The sequence below is a fragment of the Microtus ochrogaster genome, chromosome 5 (genome assembly GCF_000317375.1).
Source record: "Microtus ochrogaster isolate Prairie Vole_2 chromosome 5, MicOch1.0, whole genome shotgun sequence".
Lineage (NCBI taxonomy): Eukaryota > Metazoa > Chordata > Mammalia > Rodentia > Cricetidae > Microtus > Microtus ochrogaster.
The window spans coordinates 85882973-85896733 of record NC_022012.1 but is presented as its reverse complement, the minus strand read 5'-3'; the positions used below and the strand labels follow the sequence as shown (position 1 = coordinate 85896733).

The following is a 13761-nucleotide window of genomic DNA, read 5'->3' as shown; positions in this document are numbered from 1 at the left end:
AAAGATTTATTTTTATTATATTTTATTTATATGTAGGTGTATCTGTCTGTGTGTGGGTGTCTTAGTTAGGATTTCTATTGCTGTAACAAAACACTGTAACCAGAAAGCAAGTTGGGGAGGAAAGGGTTTTATTTGGCTTACCCTTCCACATTGCTGTTCACCACAGAAGGATGTCAGGATCGGAACTCAAACAGGGCAGGATACTGGAGGCAGGAGCTGATACAGAAGCCATGAAAAGGTGTTGCTTATTGGCTTGCTCAGCCTACTTTCTGGGCCCTCCCTATTGATCATTGATTACTAGTTGACAAAATGCCTTACAGCTGGATCTCATGGAGGCATTTCCTCAACCAAGGCTCCTTCCTCTCTGATGACTCTAGCTTGTGTCAAGTTGACACACAAAACCACATAAGGCATTGAATACCCTGAAGCTGGAGTTACAGTTGTGAGCTGCCCTATGTGGGTGCTGCAGACTGTGGAAGAGTACCAAGTGCTCTTAATTTCTAAGTCATCTCTCTAGCTCTCTTTAGATTTTCAGTTAGAGAATGTTTATCTACAAATACTGACAAGTCTCCTCACCATGTACTAGAGGTGTGTTGTGGCCATCCAAACTCAGGCCCTAATGAGCCATCTCCCCAGCCCTCTTATATATTTAACATTTTAAACTTATATGCCCTACTACACCTGACTCAATAAAAAATACGGCACATATTTAAGAGGTACCTTAAATTTACTAAATAAATGAGACTTCTGATCTGTTTCACATTTTTTTTTTTTTTAAAAAAAAAACCGTCTGAATGCTTAGATTTCTAAGCCTCTATGGAGCTCAAAATGTGCCCAAGGTTTGTACTTGTTCCATAAAGTTCAGGTGCCAGGTAGCTATGGCTGCATGGTGGGCTCTGCCCTGTTCTGGGAATTAGAGATCTCAAGTACCAGGTAACAATGGCTTTGTGGTGAGCTCTGCCTCTGCAGAGGGAGGGAATTATGTTGAACACTTGATATGGATCACCTTGATCTTTACAGTGTTCCTGAAATAGGCACGATTTTCATTTTGCAAATGAGAAGATTTAGCTTTCCAGGAACTTACCTGTCCTGGTTATACAGTAACTAAGTCTGTCATGCTGATTACTGGTATTTCAATGGTGAGATATTATTTTCTTTTTTTGAAACAGTGGTTCTGGAGATTGAATCCAGGTGAATCCAGGGTTTCATGCATATTAGGCAAGCTGAACACTGTGAACTGTATTCCCAGCCCTGAAAGCTAATCTTCCTTCTCTCTCTCTCTCTCTCTTTCCCTCCCCTCCCTTCCCTTTCTTCCCCTCCCTTCCTCTCTCCCCATCTCCCTCCCTTCCCTTCCCCTTTCTCTCTCCCCATCTCCTTCCCTTCTTCCTCCCCTCCTTCCTTTCTTTCTCTTTCCCTCCCTCCCCCTCTTTCTTTGTAGCCTTGGCTGTCCTGAAACTTATTATGTAGTCCAAGCTGTACTTACTTTTAAACTCATCCACCTGCGTCCACCTCCCAGTGCTGGGATTAAGGCTTGCATCATCAAACCTAGTTTGAAATATTTTCTTTGCTGTAACTGTTTTACTTTGATAGGTCCATTTGTTTCCAATACCAAAAATTTTGAATTTTGAATATAAAAAAATGCTCATTTCTCAAGAGGTAGTGCAGAGGGATTGTGTTCCTCAGCCTTGAACTTTGTGTCCAGGGATGTCCTACCAGTGACTATGCATGTGTTTTTTGTTTAGGTTGTAAATGTGTTAAAATCCTTATTGTCAAATCTTGATGAGCTAAAGAAGGAAAGAGAGGGTCTTGAGAATGACCTGAAGTCAGTGAATTTTGACATGACAAGCAAGTTTTTGACAGCCCTGGCTCAGGATGGCGTGATAAATGAGGAGGCTCTTTCTGTCACTGAGCTGGATCGGATCTATGGTGGTCTAACAGCTAAAGTTCAAGAGTCTCTGAAGAAACAGGAGGGACTTCTAAAAAATATCCAGGTACATTTATATATTTTATAGGATGTGTGTGCCAGATCTATGACCATTGAAGAATGTGAAAATGAAGAATTCACCGAGGAGAGTATGGTATATCTGCATAGTATGCAAAAATAAAGGGTCTTTACAGCCAGGTTGGCATGGAACTCACTGTCACTGTGAGACACGGGTGAATCTCAAACTTGCCATCCTTGTGTGTCACCTTGAAGAGCAGCACACTCCTAACGACTGAGAATGCCCATTGGTCTCACTCGGGGTATGTGTGAGGTCCCAGGTTCAGTCCTAGTACTAGACACAAAGTTACTTCTGCCTACATGCTGCTTAGAGAACATGTTTTCCAAACCATTTCTATTTGATTCCTTTTTATTGTTGTCTGTAGGGAGGGGAGAATCAAAATTAGTGGGAATCATTAATGCCTGCAGAATGATCAGGCTAATAAATGACTTTAGCTATGTATCAAACTTGATGTTGCCATTTTATCAGTGAATGTGCAGAATTCTATTGTGGTAAAAGTATTCTAAAATAATCAGTTCTATCTGGGTGCTTTTTGTTATAGACTGATAGAAATTGGTAACCATTGTTAATTATGTTTTGCTATTATTGAATTTGTGATATTTTTACTTAAGAAAAAAGTCAAAACAGTTTATGTGACACAAAGAAATTCCAGGTATTTCTTGTAATTTTGCATACCAACAATCATGATTTCATAATTGGAAAAGAGATTGATGGATTTTTTTGTTGTTGTTTTAGTTTTGTTCTTTGAGATGGTTTTACTGTGCAGCCCTGACAGGCTTGGTGTTTTTACAGATCCGCTTGTCTCTGCCTCCCCAATGTTGGAATTAAAGGTGTATACCACTACACCTGGCCCCAGTACAAATATTTTGATTGGCTATCAAGATGGCTCAGGGTATAAAGGTGTGTGCCACCAGTCCTGATGACCTGAGTTCGATCCCTGGGACTCATGTGGTGGAAGAAAAGAACCAATTCCTGAAATTTGTCCGCTGTGGCACATGCATACCTACACACACACATGTGTATGCACAAAATAATAAATGAAAGAAAATTTAAAAGTATTTTAAGCTAAATTAAATTTATAAGTAAATATACACTTTGTTTCTTTTACCAAGGTCTCACACCAAGAATTTTCTAAAATGAAGCAGTCTAATAATGAAGCTAACTTGAGAGAAGAAGTTCTGAAGAACTTGGCAACTGCATATGACAATTTTGTTGAACTTGTAGCTAACTTGAAGGAGGGCACAAAGGTATGCGTGCACATGAGAGACTAGAGATAATAGGTACAGATGGGATACTATTGATAGTTCCAGTTGGATCAAGTATCTGCATTTGATTTGCTGGTTTTACTGCCTTTTCTGTCAGGCTTGCAGAGAGAGAAGGCTCAGCGGAGGCAGCAACATTTGGTGGAGCTTTGAAGAATAAGTTGTGTAGAGAAGGGATTTACGCATTGCAGGTAGCAGGAATTAGAGCTATCAAAACCAATGACATCTTCTTTAGGGCTAGCTAGGACTGATCTGTGGTGGGAGGGGACACATGGCTTTGATCTCCTGTGATAGTGATGTGATGAAGACAGACTTCCTGAGTATCAAAGTAGTCTTCAGATACGTTCTAAGTGCATTCCTTGATTTGTTCTTTAAAGGGTTTAGAGGAATGCTTAGCTATATATTTTTCCATGATTGTTTTGTTTTTGAGAAAAGTGATTTTTAAGTTTTTAAGATACAAAGTTTCTTCTGGTTCTTAATTTTATAATGGTTACTGAATAAAGTTACCTTAATGAGACACAGTATTTATTCTCAACAGTCTGTGAATAGATAGCACTGTAAAGCCATGGTGCGGCAGGGTAAGATGCCATTCATTAGGACTCAATGCTTTGTTCAAGTAGATAAGAAGAATTCTCCAGAGAGCCTTGGGTGTTATCTGCAGTGACGGCCCATATTTCATAGTTACTGTACAGGTTTAACTCAGCATGATGATAGAGTTAGAGTCATCTCTTAGAGGTTGGTTTTTATGTAGGGATTGGGAACATATTCACAGTTACAAAACTTGTAACTTACAGCTATTTAATATTTAGTGCCAGTATTCTGTGAACATGATCTCCTTTGTTTTATTTTCTTTATCAATCTTGGGTCATATTTAGTACTAAGTTATTCAGTTGATAGTATGAATGTATTTCATGTGAACAATTTTACCTTCTAGTCCCAGCATCATTGATAAATTAAATTATTGTTAGAATTTATTTTTCCTTAGATTAAAATTGCTTTTTACTTATTACTTGTATTTGCTCTTTGCTTATAGTTTTACAATGAGCTGACTGAAATCTTGGTCAGGTTCCAGAACAAATGCAGTGACATAGTGTTTGCACGGAAGACAGAGAGAGACGAGCTCTTGAAGTGAGTTTGTTTTGTGCGTCAGATTGTACTTAAGCTGCTTCCTTGTGTTTAGAATGAACTGGGTAGTGCTAACACAGCAATTCCCCTCTGTCTTCTGAGTATTTCACAGAGTCATAGGGCGTCTTGATCTGGGATGAAAGAATGAAGGAACAGAAACCCAAAGTGTGGAAGCACAGAGGGGCACAGAGGTGCAACAGCTCAGGAGTAGTAACTTGGGGAAGACAGATGGACAGTTCAGAAAATAGCACAGTCCCTTCTGCAGGAGCCGCTGAGAAATCTGGGCCTATAGTAGAGGACTGACATAGTGAGTCAGGAGGAAGTTGACTCATGCTCACACAAAGGTACTGTGTTTATGATGTGAGCAAGGGAACAGAATTTAGCAGCCTTTGACTAACACCTTAAGGGGAGATAGCCCACACCTGGCAGTAGATTTTTTTATTTGGTAACCTGTGACTTCTGTGAGGAACACTATCCCCTGTGTAGGGTAACCCCAATTAAACCCTCGCATATGTATATATATATATGTAATATGTGCACATATACATGTATGCACCCATATATGAATAGACATCTACATATATCTCTATATATTTAGGAAGTTTATAAAATTGTATCTTCTGGATGACTCTTTCAAATATCCCTAGTGTTTAGTTATCTCTCTCTCCTGCTCCTCACCCTCCCGTTGTCCTCCTGTTTCCATCTCCCTCCTTACTCCCCTTTCTTCCTTCATGTCACCTGTGCTCTATTATCTCAGCCTCCCTTAAGATCTTTCTTCCGTCTCCCTCGTGGTCCCTTTCTAGTTTCCTGGCTTGTACAGGTCCTCCAAGAAAACACACAAATCTAGAGTGACAGATTATTGCATTAGTTTTTAACACAAAATAGCTTTGTGCCATGTATCTTTAAGCAACAGGTTAAAAAATTGTTCTAGAAATTGATATATTTATTTGCATAATTAACTCATCTTTATTTTATCTCCTTTTTGTTTATTTGAGACAGGCTTTTGCTACACTGCTAGGGCTGGCCCTAAACTTGTGATCTTCTGTCTCTTCCACTCTGGGGCTGGGATTATTTGTGTGGACACTGATGTCATACTCAGATTGAAACATTAGCCCAGGGTCCGAATGGGTTACAGTTCTCTGACAATTGTGTTACTAGTTTTTTGTTTTGTAATTAACTATTATTAGATAAGAAACAATCTTCTAAGACTGCTTGCCTAGTTAAGACGTTCCTTATTCTAGTTACAATGAAGACGTTTTGCTGGTCTTAGAAGCAGAGTCATATTACAGCTTTGTTTTGCCGCAGGATTAAAGATGCACTTTTTAGGCAAGAATAGGAGCGTGTTCTAGAATACTGTCATTATTTGGAGGCATGCTTGCTTAATATGTGAAGAAAAACAAAGGAGATAACATCTTACAGGTGTTTTTTCATGGTGTTAACCTTAACGCTCTGCCTCTCACAAGGGATCTGCAGCAGAGCATTGCCAGAGAGCCCAGCGCTCCTTCCATCCCTCCTCCGGCATATCAGTCCTCCCCTGCTGGGGGACACGCCACAGCGCCTCCAACTCCAGCTCCAAGAACCATGCCGGTGAGTAGGCCAGGCCTGCTGTATTCCTATCCTGCAGCTGGCCAGCTCAAGGCTGCAGTGGAGGGAACTGGTGGTCCCCACCTGTGATTGGCAGTCCAACCTTGTGATGGCTTCTAGTGTATATACACAGCAGCACTCATGAATTCTCGCTGCCAAAAATGTTTAGCCTGAGTGAAACAATATCCTTAGAATGGACTTTTCTTCCAAGTGAGGACAGTGATGGAAAAAGAAGCTCAATTATTTCCTCAGAAATGGCTGACAAACCTAAAGCATGAGATGCAGATTTGAGATTCCCCTGTTTTCTAAACCACATGCGAAGACGGGAGGAGTTGTAGATGAGAATGAGTAGTTCATTACAGTCTGTGGCACATGAACCTTGATTTGAATTTGGTTCACAAAGGCAACCACAGAGACCTTTCTTTCAGGTGGGTAAGAATCTTGGATCTGGAGTGGATATTCGCCAGACCTAGGGAGCAGCATGATTGTTTTGGTGACACACTGAGTGTTGATGTCTGTCTGGAGGGCTGGCCCTGTGAAACTGGCAGCTTTGAATGGTTCTACAGACACAAGGGAGACAATAGTATTAACAGTTGCTCAATTTTATCGCTGCTCATGTAATTGTGTGTTTAAAGGTTTAGTAAAAAGAATTTGGGGCCTGACAGTAGGCCCAGTAGTGTGTGTGGTGTTGGAGACAACATGACTAGACGTCAGCACTTCTTCAGAAGTCGGGGAGTGACTTTCAGCCACGTTCTAGACTAGTAGGCTGATGTCTGAGAGTGGGAGTTGAACAGTCCGGATGCCTGTGCTCTCCCTCGTCATAGTCGAGAGCCACTGCACACTCTGTGTCATCGCTTGTGTTCTCTTTCAGCCTGCGAAGCCTCAGCCTCCAGCCCGGCCTCCACCTCCTGTGCTTCCCGCAAACCGAGTCTCCCCTGCTGCTGCTGCTCCCCCAGGGGCAGGGGCTGCTTCACCAGCACCGCCACAGACCCCTGGGTCTGCTCCCCCTCCACAGGCTCAGGGACCACCGTATCCTACGTATCCAGGATATCCTGGGTAAGACGGTGACACTTTGTGTCACCAGGAGTTAACGAATTTCTAGCTGTGACTACTCTTTAAAGACAGGCTCGTCCCTCTCTGAGCACAGATCTCATGACTCAGCCATGTTGTCGGCTTGCTCAGAAATTAAAATCATGTTACAGTTGCATATTTGAGGAACTGAACAGCTATTTCCTAGATGTCTAGGATATATATTTTTATTTTTTGCATCCTTCATTTGTATAAACACATCTCTTCTGTGTGAAATTCAGTACCTTTGCCCCAGCTGCCTTTATGTGAAGCCAGGATCATAAGCCTTGTTGATGTGCGTATACTTGGGAATCTCAGTATCTAGTAAACTGATGTATGGAAACTTAGACCGTTATGGGATGTTTTTGAAGGTTAGCCTTCTACTTGGGAATGTCTATTTATTTGTTTACTTATTTTCGTGGTGGTGGGAACTAAACCCAGATCCTCTGGAAGAGCAGCCAGTGCTCTTAACCAGTGAGCCATCTCTCCAGCCCTGGGCAGGAGCATAGCCAGAGAACTAGAGAACTTCATTCAAATAGGCAGTTTCTGTTTTTATTCTTCCTTTAGTAGTGGGAGTCAGCATTATTATTTTCTGGGCAGTATTAGCAGCATGATAGTCCTTGATTTAATTAATGGTAGAGATGCTTTTTCTTTTGAAACAAGTCCTTTGTCTCACTTCTCTTTCCTAGAAGAATGAAAAGCTGTTATTGAAAATTGATCTTAGAGTAATGACCTCACTCTGCAGGGTCTGACTTACCAACCCCGTGTTTTGTTTTCTTCTCACCCTCAGGTATTGCCAAATGCCCATGCCCCTAGGCTACAACCCCTACGCATATGGCCAGTACAACATGCCGTATACACCGGTGTACCACCAGAGCCCCGGACAGGCTCCATACCCAGGACCCCAGCAGCCTACCTACCCCTTCCCTCAGCCCCCACAACAGTCTTACTATCCACAGCAGTAATGCTGCCACTTGCCGGCGGGTTCAGATCAGAGGGACAGGACAGCAGCTGCCGTCAGTGTTGTAAGCCATGTTCTGGTCACTCAAGCGTACTTTGCTCTACCAACTGCCGTGGATAATTTCTGTCTGTGGCTAAAAGCTGAAGTCTGGGCCCCACTTCCACATTTGATCGCACTCGTGAGATTTTGCTGCTGTTGCAGTATAAACACTAGGTATAATAGCATTTGAAAAAAATTACAGTTCATAAAACATTGCAAATAAGAAATTAAACCTGCAAGTGAAACATTTGAAATTAGTGTACTTTATAAGATGCGGTTGGAACAAAGATGGCTTAAGTACTGATATTCAAGAAAAAGTTTTATTTCTCTTTTGGTTTATTGATTTAGTTTAATTTCTATTATGATATTTTGCATAATCAAGGCATTGTAAATCTTATAATTTAAAAATAAATTACTTAAGAACAGTTGTCATTGTTATGTTTTGTCATTGCTGTCTGTTCCTTTCTGGTATTAGCCTCTCATTGTGTATGTTCACAGGTTAAATGTACTGTGTTGAAATGCATGGCCAGCGCCAGTTAGTGGTCAGGTTTAAGGTTGCAATATGAAAGCACAGCGCTTAGCTCTACAGCTCATCTTTCATATTCCGAATAGTAAGTTCATTTTCAGAAGTCCTTTAATGTGGGAGACACACAGTTGTTACCAAAGATTCTTCAAATAAATACAGAATTAAAAAGTGTATATATATATATATAATGTTTCATTGTTAGATTTTCCAAGAAGGTGGTGCAAATTCTGGTAATAATTCATTTCCCCCACCCATAATCTGGTTAAAATAAGTAGCTGCCATTGACAGTGCTGTCTGATGTGGTAGAAAGTTCCCTGTGCCTTTCTTGTCCTTGGTGTCACCCGTTCTTACCTGTAATGTGTAGTATGCAGTGTCTTTGAACGGATCTTAACCCTTCCTTTTAAAATTTCTTTTTCTTCTTTTTTATTTTTTTAAAGTTTGTGGCTATTTTGTAATTCAGGGAGCAATTCAACAGCACAGTTTTTGGGGACATATGCTGAATCTGGAATAGCTGGGACCTCATGAGTCTGCTCTGACAATGCTTAGTTGCTGTGCAGGCCTCATTGCCAGTGAGGAGATGCATTCTGGACAGGAAGCCGTGCAGGCGGGATCTCGGGGGCTCATGGGCTGTCTGTGTGAGGCTCCCAGCACATTAGGTGCATGAGCAGACACATGAGCGGACTTCTGGACAGGAAGCCGTACAGGCGGGATCTCGGGGGCTCATGGGCTCTGATGAGCAGACTTCTAATCTGTGCTTGGTTTCTGAGTTTAACCTGACTTTTTCTTGCATTATCATCTCATCTGAATGATACTGTCACACAGTCCACTGTTGGTTTCGTTGACTATTTGGGCGGATATTTAAATGTAAGACTGAAGATACAATTGTAAAAGGGAGTAAATTGGTTTAAACAAATGTGTATTTTAAATCACCTACTTTGTTGTATGCAGAAAACACAAAGATGTGCAACTTCACTACAAATGACTGACTACCTGGAGTATGGACAATGGCTTAAAGTCCAACAACTTAGCCTTGGCAGAACTAACGGTTAAACATACCATTGCTCAGCTTCAATGTTTTGGATTACTCAGCATTTGAGATGGGTTTGAGTACTCTGTAAATGGCTTTTAAGTTTTATATTCTCCCCACTTGAGTATCTTATACTGATATAAGACATCCCCTGAGTTAGGGAGTTTCCAGATTGCTAGCCTATACTCCTTACCAATGCGAAACAGCCTCCAACCAACCAAACAAACAAAATGGCCTGAATATTCTCTTGGGGAACGGGGGTGGAGGTCTAAAGGAAAGGTTGAATGTATCAGAGAGCCAAAGGGGGACGGGTCAGGCCAGCAGCCATTCCTCACTGCACTGGGCCTGCAGGGTCACAGAGGAAGGTCAGCATAGAGGGGGAGCCCCCGACTCTAGGGCAGCCCCTCTCAGTGACCTATCTCAGCTCCTTAGGGAAGCCTCTTGTGTGGCAGTCACCTCTTGCCAGGTCTCTCGTCCTTGATTTGCTCAGGATGTTCCTCTGATCTCTGGGGTAAGGCACCATTGATCTTCAGTGCTAGGTTTGCCTCCCTAAGCCTGTCCCTAAGCCTCTTTCTGTGCCTACTGTCCTTCCTAGAAGACAAGATGGCGGCCCTCATTGGGGTGGATTGCCAGCGCACTCTAACCCTGTGCTCGGTTTGCTGTGCTTTTGAGAGCGTACTGTAGAAGTTACCGTGCACGGTGCTGTTTCCGTGGAGGTTGAGGGTTCAACTCTGGCTTGAGTGTATTACCGGTGTTTATAATTAGACTTTCTGTTACCTTCTTAAATTAAGGTACCCACCCTCAGGCCATTTATGTTGCCTTCCTGAGCCTATTATGAAATGAATTACCTGCCAACTACTGAGGCTTTGCCGAGAAACCAATAAGAAGCAGGGAAAAGCCATCCGACTTGGATTTCCCAACCTCAGATGGCTGGAATGGCTTGACCACTGGATGCGGTGTCAATCTCTGAGCTGGAGACCCGTTGCTCTGCTCTTTGGTCTTTTCTTTAGTTGAGAAAAACAGTCCCATGACACTCATTGCGCAGCAACCAGTCTCTGAGACACCCGAGTCCACACTCTGACACCCTTGCAGTCATGTTCCCCAGTAAGTGTGGGGATCACAGCTGTATCCCCACCTCTGTCCCAGCCAGCAACCTTTCTAGTCAAAACAGACTGGTGCTTTCTTTTCCATTGAGCTTACGTTTTGCAAAACATTCCTTTGTATACATTTCCTAATTTCCTAGACAGGATAACATGGCGCATGGGCCTCAGTTTGCTAATGGGAATTCTTAAGCAGTGACGAGGGTATCTTGCAGCTTTGCTGCAGCCCCGTGGCATGTCGTTTCTAAGACTTGTGCAGTTGTTAGTTGACTCACACTGTAGAACAGGGCACAAGCTGGACCAATCCTTTGCAAGAAGAGTTAACATTGCTGGTTTAAATGCAGACTTAGAATAAAGTGGAAGAGCAAAGAAGGAAAATTATATTTTTAACAAAAGAGAATATTCAGGCTTTATTTCTGGTATGAAGTTTATATTTTTTAAAAAAATATATCCTATATTATCACACCAGAGATTTTAGATTCCTTTCTGGTTACAAACATTGCTGGTAGTTGGATTATATTTTTATTGTATTCATTTCTCTTAGGGGGAAAATTGTAAAGAAACAAAGATTCCAGATGAATGTATCCTAGAAATAAAAGTTGAAAGATTCTTACTTCTGTGGAGTATGAATTCTTATTTAAAGTGTTTCTCCTTCAGCTTCATAGTTCCCACAACTGCCCTGACAGCGGTGGGTTGGGCAGTAATCCATCCTCCAAGACTTGAGACTGCAAAAGGAAGCCTGATAGCTTTTAGTAGCTGTCCATTTCATATTTAATTGTTACGGGTGGACTGTGGTTTTCATTAATTAGCAATTTGGCCACAGTTCTTGCAGACATGCATTTTCTTATAGAGACAATTTTTGGTCTAAGTTTTGGAACAAGTCAACAAGATTATTACAATATTCATTAATTGGAGAAGGGGTAGTGAAGTGTGTTCATCTTCCCTCCCTCTTTTTATTAATGCATGTTAATTATATAAAATAATACATTTAATTATGGCATTTCATACCCCACCCATTACCTCCTTTTGTTCCTGTTATAGGAACAAGGCTCAGGAGTCAAATAGTCCCTTCCTTGTTCCTTATACTTTTATGTCTTTTTATTTTTTTGAAATTAGATTTTGCATATGAGAGAAAATGTAAATATTTCTCTTATTTTTGCTTAACACAATGACCTCCAGGTTCATTTTTCTGTAAGTGACATAATTTTGTTCTTTCTGTTTTGTTTTGGTTTTTTTTTTGAGACAGGGTCTCTGTAGCTTTGGAGCCTATCCTGGAACTCGCTCTATAGACCAGGATGGCCTCAAGCTCACAAAGATCTGCCTGCCTCTGCCTCCCGAGTGCTGGGATTAAAGGCATGCGCCACCACTGCCCAGCTCACAAATTTGTTCTTTATGGTGGAATAAAACTTGGTCTGTTGGTAAGCACCAATGCTGACCCCATGATTTGGCTATTGTGAATAATGCCTTAGTAAGCATGGGTTCAGGAATCTTCTTTGTGTGCTTAGATTTCTTGAGCATATACCCAGAAGTGGTATGGGAGGGTCATAGGGTAGTCCTATTTTTAATTTCTTGAGGAGTTTCATTTTCACAGCAATTGGACATTTGTAGAAAATTGGGCAGAAAGCCCAGGGATTTTTCCATGCTCCTCCACCCAGCTTCTGTCAACAGTTTGCATTAATGTCCTCGTTGGCCATATGAATGAACCAATAATTTCACACATTAAAGTTCATAGTTCACATTGGGGTCCACTTTGTCCTAAATGATAGTTTTGCCAAAAGCACATTATTTCTCCATCATTATAGCTTCATGCAGAATAGATTTACAGTCTTCAAAATCCTGTGTCAACTACTCACCCCTCCCTCTCCAACTCTTGGTGAGCATTGGTCTTTCACGTTGTTTTTCCAGTGTACCTTTTCCAGAACATAAAGAGTTGGAAACACAGTATGTAACATGTTTTGAGACTGATTCCTTTGTGTCTGTTTCTCTCATGCCTTTTCACGCTCAACAGCACAGTGTGTGGATTTACCTGGACATATGACAGTCCAGCTACCCATCTGTCTTTTGATGGATCTTGGGTGCTTTCAACTCTCGAAGTGTGGGAGGATACATTCCTGTGCATTCATGTGTGTGGCCATACAGTTTCAGTGTTATCTGGGTGAAAAGTCTTGGTGCAACTTACGGATTGACCATAGATAACAGATTGCTTCGAAAGAAGCTGTCGTTTTCCAAAGTCTCGTTACCAGTTTGTATCCCACCAGCAGTAAGTAATAGGTCCTGTTTTTCCCATCATTGTCAGCAGTTAGTATTGTCTGTCTTCTGAACGTTAGTCATTGAAATGTGTGTGGTATCACTGCTTTGAATTCATAATTCACTGGAGATACTGCTTGTCCTCATTTGCTAAATGTGAGGGCTTATTTTGGGAAATTTTATCCATTTTAAAAATGATTATGTTATGTGTATAAGTGTTTTGCCTGCATGCGAGTATGTGCAACCCATATGTACCTATTCTCCATGGAGGCCAGAAGAGGGCATGGCCTCTGGACCTGGAGTTAAAGATGCTGGTGAGACTGTGGGTGGGCCTGGGACTCAAACTCAGGTCCTCTGCAAGAGCCGCTGGTGTGCTTTTAACTGCAGAGCCATCTCTCTGTCCCTGATTTTTATCTGTTTTTAAAACCGAGTTATTTTCTTACTGAGTTTCAAGGATTCCATGTGTATATTTTGGATATAATTCCATTATCAGACGTGTTTTGTATATTTTTTCCTCTTAGTGGCTTGCCTTATTCTCTTGTTAACCTTTCTTCAGATTTCAAGTTTATTTTAAAATGAGTATATTATAGGAATACACAATAGAGATGGCAAATTAAAAATTAAACTTTTTACTTTATTATAAAAAATCTTGGAAATAACATTTACAGAGCCTTTTCATGTTTTTGTTGTAACAAAAAGCTCAAAGCCAGAGTCACCTAGATTACCCTTCTGTCAAAGCCAGAGTCACCTAGATTCCCTCCTGTCCCCTAAGTTTGTGTTTTACATTTAAATCAACATTGGGAGCTGAAATATAGTTTT

The 13761-nt window shown here is 41.3% G+C and overlaps 1 protein-coding gene across 2 annotated transcripts in view; it reads left to right on the top strand.

The window, feature by feature from the left end:
* Positions 1–11308, top strand: part of Pdcd6ip (programmed cell death 6 interacting protein) — a 53285-nt gene extending 41977 nt beyond the window's left edge. For both annotated transcript variants that reach the window (XM_005348022.2, XM_005348021.2), the window contains exons 13-18: positions 1743–1991; positions 3116–3250; positions 4299–4393; positions 5854–5977; positions 6846–7030; positions 7833–11308. In XM_005348022.2, coding sequence (XP_005348079.1) covers positions 1743–1991; positions 3116–3250; positions 4299–4393; positions 5854–5977; positions 6846–7030; positions 7833–8007 — 963 coding nt within the window. In that variant the 3' untranslated portion in view covers positions 8008–11308. The remainder of the gene's footprint in view (positions 1–1742; positions 1992–3115; positions 3251–4298; positions 4394–5853; positions 5978–6845; positions 7031–7832) is intronic.
* The last annotated feature ends 2453 nt before the right edge of the window (positions 11309–13761 follow it).